Source organism: Capricornis sumatraensis, chromosome 16 (genome assembly GCF_032405125.1).
Source record: "Capricornis sumatraensis isolate serow.1 chromosome 16, serow.2, whole genome shotgun sequence".
Lineage (NCBI taxonomy): Eukaryota > Metazoa > Chordata > Mammalia > Artiodactyla > Bovidae > Capricornis > Capricornis sumatraensis.
Window position 1 is genome coordinate 50,427,461 of NC_091084.1, and position 4,616 is coordinate 50,432,076.

Sequence of the window (4,616 nt, forward strand, 5' to 3'; positions counted from 1 at the left end):
TGCTAAATACGTGAATACTATTTTCTCTGATTTACAGAGGTCATATTACAGGAGAAAAAACTAAAACCCTGATAAGTTGATTTGAGATTTATTTTTTCATTTTTTTTAGTGTGTGTGTGTGGGCTGTGTCTTCAGTTCTCCTGCTTATCTATGTTAACATAAATTTGAAATTAGCTATTGAATTTCTTTGCTTTAAACTTGTAACAAAACTCATTATTACACAGACTCTAAAATGTCCATGGTCTGACACTGTCCTGAACAAAAACAATGAAACAAGATTTTAACATAATCTGATTTACTCAAATCTTAATGCTATTGTTCTCTCTTAATTCTGGCATGATATGATATACAATATAATTGTAGGTACTCTTCAATTAGTGGAGTTACATAAAGAATTAAAGAACTATGCTGTTTAATCTACATCAGCAAAATTTCTTGCTCAAAGAAAAGATCTGGATACATTTCTCCTGAATTTGCTTGGTCTTAACTCCATAAATGATGGGGTTGAGAGTGGGTGGTATCACCACATAAAGATTGGCAAGAAGGATATGTATATGGAGTGGTATACTATGGCCCCCAAATTGGTGAGCAAAGAATGAAAAAAAGGCTGGGGTATAGAATAGTAATATAACACAGACATGGGAGCCACAAGTACCCAGAGCCTTGAGCCGGGTATCTTGGGAAGGAATCCTAAACACAGTACACAGTATTAGGGCATAAGAGATGATGATAAGCACCACATCCAGGCATGTGGAAAACAGAGCCACAATCACCCCATAGTAGATGTTGACTTGGATGCTATCACAGGCAAGCCTGGCAATGCCCATATGTTCACAGTATGAGTGACGAATAATGTTCCTTCCACAGTAAGTAAGCCGATAAACCAGAAAAACCAAGGGGAAACAGATGAGGAAACTCCTAATTATAGAAGCAATGCCTATTTTTCCAATGACTGAGGGTGTTAGAATGGTAGTATATCTTAGTGGATAACAGATGGCTACATAGCGATCAAATGCCATGGCCAGCAATATGGCAGACTCTGCCACAAAGATGAAGTGGAGGAAAAACATCTGGGACACACAGCTACCGAAAGATATACCCCCTTCTTGGAACCAGAAGATTGCTAACATCTTGGGTGTGGTGACAGTGGAAAGAAAAATATCTGCCAAGGCTAACATGGAGAGGAAAAGGTACATGGGTTCATGAAGACTGTGCTCAGTGAAGATCAGATATAGTAAGAGGCTATTTCCTACAATAGCAACTATGTACATGGAACAAATGGGGATGGAGATCCACGTGTGTGCATCTTCCAGTCCTGGGATCCCAATCATGGTGTACCAAATGTCTCTAGGGTTAGTGTAGTTTGAAGAGGTTGTCATCTTTTACTCTGTCCTCTGATGCTGAACCCTGAAAGAGAATGAGAATGAAGTATCAGGGCTATTTTATCAGATTAAGTGTGACTCGGCATTGCAGTAATTTAACTGCCTTAAAAAAGGATGGTAATAAGTAATGATTCAAGGGTGATAAGCCAAATAGACTTCACTGACATGAAAGTTACCACGACTTAATAGAGATAATGCTACTGGTATTGATAATGAAAATAGCAATAATAATAAACATTGAATGGGCTTATAATTTCATTTAGGCACTGTGACCAATACATTATATTTATTGACTTAGCATCATACAAGAAAACTTCTTTATAAGCTCTTGAGTATCATCAGTTTTCCTTCTTGTCTGACTAGTCACTCCTGGTGATTAATAGACACTTTTTTTTTTTTCCTAGAGCTAAAGAAAAAGTGTTCAGAATACTGGTGTGGCCTTTTAGGGAGCTCAGTAACAATCATTATTCTTATGATTTAATATGAAGACTTTCATTATCAAATGAGAAGAACTTAGAGTAATATAAGTGCAGACAGGCCTTACTTTGAACAGCATTTTTCTACCTTAAGAGTGTGCATATTGAAACCATGTTCTCTCTTGTATGGTCCCAGGATGCATGCATTTCAGGTGAACTAATCCTGTGCAAACCAAGGACTGATAAATCATCATTCTAACACAGAACATATGCCCTCTCATCACTCACATACATTATCTTCCTCCCTCCAATCTCACTTGCCTACCTCACTTTTTTTTCTCTTTTCCCGTTTATTTCTCCCAGCTTATATTCATATATCTGTCCTTTCCTTCTATTCTTTTTTCAGCTCAAATTTGAATACTATTTCCAGAGAAAAGAAAAAAAAAAAGCTTGTATATAACAAAACAGAAAATGAGTTTCAAGCACTCAAGAATTAAACACACAAGCATTAAATAAGTTAATGAATATTTCTTTAAGCTCACTCTGTATTTAATACCTCACTGAGGAAGGAATCAAATATAGATCACAAATATTTTCTATTTCAAGGATTCCTACCCTTGTGAAGGTCATGAAATGTGGACAACAAAACACCTCCCTTCAAAGAAAATCAGGATAAAATAATTTGAGATATTCAATCACATGTGTATGACACAAGACTAACCTTCATTAGAGAGATAATGAAAAGATTCATGGAAGTGTGGTCATTAGTCGATTTCTCAGAAACAAAACACTTCAGGAAAGAACAGAAAAGACAAACAAAAAGCTAAAGTAAGGTATTTAAATCACTGTAAAAATAAGATCATCTAGCTTATTGAGAGCTTAGAGATATAAGAAATATGACTGAGCAAGTAGATTGTGTTTTGAAGATACAGAATTTTAAAAGTCAAGCTAATGGCTTCATGGCTTTGAGTTTAGTTTGTCACATGAAGAACTAATTTATTAGTCAACAGTATTTACTGAGTCTCTAATATTTTAGCAAAGTTTTAAGAAGAATATAATATGATAAAAAAATTAAGATGTATTTTTCAGAGAAGCCTTTGCTGGTGGGAAGTTCTTTTTTTAAACCTCCTATCTCCCAGTAGCATAGCTAAACAATTCTTAATTACAAACTTTGCAGTATTGTTCACTAATACATTTCTATTTCCATGTAGCTATGAGTATATCTTCAGCATCCAGTATAACACATTTTTGTTGAGTAAATATACTTTAAAAGTTGGTGAAATTTATTGAAATGAAGGAAGATAGCTCTCTAGAGTTGCTCTAGGAAACTTTTCCAGCAGATCAAGGCAGCCAGGAATGTAGCCTTAACAGTGAAAACAGGGTATAGAGAAGAAATACGTCAAAAAAAAAAATGAAAAAAATAGACTGTCAGGTGATAGGCTATATGAGGGATAAGTGAAAGGCAATAAAGTATTTTGAGACATATTGTTCTGGGAAGAATAATGATACCTCTAACCAATAAAGGGAATAAGCTAGGGGATGCAGAATTCAGAGAAAGTTAATACAAACGTTCTGAAAGTATTAACATTTAACATGTCTATGGAATGACTGAGGAAATCAATGTGACTGACTGACTCGAACTTGCCTAGTACCCTGGAAAGAGAACTGGTCTAGGTATGAGGCTCTAGCTGAGCTTGCCTCAGTTATGCCATAAACAGACTGAGATCTTGGTAGAAGCATTTCACCTCTCTGAACTCTCTATATGTTCTAGATTAGAATCAAATTAACTCATAGATGATTCCCTTCTAGATACAGAAATCTAAACTTCATTTCCCACTTGTGAGCAATCCCTTCTTTAACCTTTCTTCTCCTTTGATTTCCTTGATCCCATTATACCCCTGTCTTCGTACTACATTTGCACGGTTCTGAGTCTTTTCTCCAATGCTAATCTTATTATTTACAGTGTTATCATTATTGCTGTTATTATTATTGTTATTGCTCTTATTGTTCAGTGCCACCTCCAGACTGTTGTGTTGAGAGTAGAACGTCAGATAAAACACTAGACCTTCACTAGTGAAACCATTTGGCTTTCACTAGCATCTAGTACAATTTCAAGAAATTAGTGAGGATAAAGTCAGATCACAGAACGCAAGACATTAGATGTGTAACAGCTGAAAACAGCAGTGGTAGGCAACTTGAGAAGATTGGGGCCGAGGAAAGGAAAATAGTAACTAGAAGTATCAAAAGATACTAGGAAGTTTTCTTTTGAACAGAAGAAATAAATATGATGCTTAAAGTCAATGGAGTCTCACGGTAAAGAATTTGAAGCAAGAAAGTGAACATCTTTGGCAATTAAGTTCCCATCACAGAAAAAAAACAAATCATTCAAGCTACCATATGAGTGTTCTGCTTTTTTCCTTGAGGCAAAATGGAGTCAGAAGAATATGGGGTATATGGAAAATTTTCAAAAGACTCACATTTGATCCAGATATTTATAATAAATATCTTATTAGGGGACTTCTCTGATGGCTCAGCAGTAGAATCCACCTGCCAATGATGGAGATGTGGATTCAATTCCTGGGTCGGGAAGATCCCCTGGAGAAGGAAATGGCAACCCACTCCAGTATTCTAGACTGGGAAATCCCATAGTAAGAGGCTCTTGGCTGGCTATAATTCATGGGCTCACAAATGAGCTGGACATTACTGAATGATAAAGCAACAACAACAATATGCTTATTAGAGTTAGTGTCAAAATTCATACAGGCAAAAATAGAGAGAGAGAGAGAAAGAGAGAGAGACAGAGAGAGATACTATTGAA

At 35.9% G+C, this 4,616-nt stretch overlaps 1 protein-coding gene across 1 annotated transcript; it reads right to left on the reverse strand.

Moving 5' to 3' along the window:
* Positions 1-422: 422 nt before the first annotated feature.
* On the reverse strand, positions 423-1,379 carry LOC138092611 (olfactory receptor 52Z1P-like). The gene has a single exon (XM_068988663.1). It carries the CDS (start codon positions 1,377-1,379, stop codon positions 423-425), a length of 957 nt encoding a protein of 318 aa, XP_068844764.1.
* Between the last annotated feature and the right edge of the window lie 3,237 nt (positions 1,380-4,616).

Coding starts and splice junctions, on each gene's coding strand:
- LOC138092611 (XM_068988663.1), bottom strand. CDS start 1,379: ATGACAACCTCTTCAAACTACACTAACCCTAGAGACATTTGGTACACC.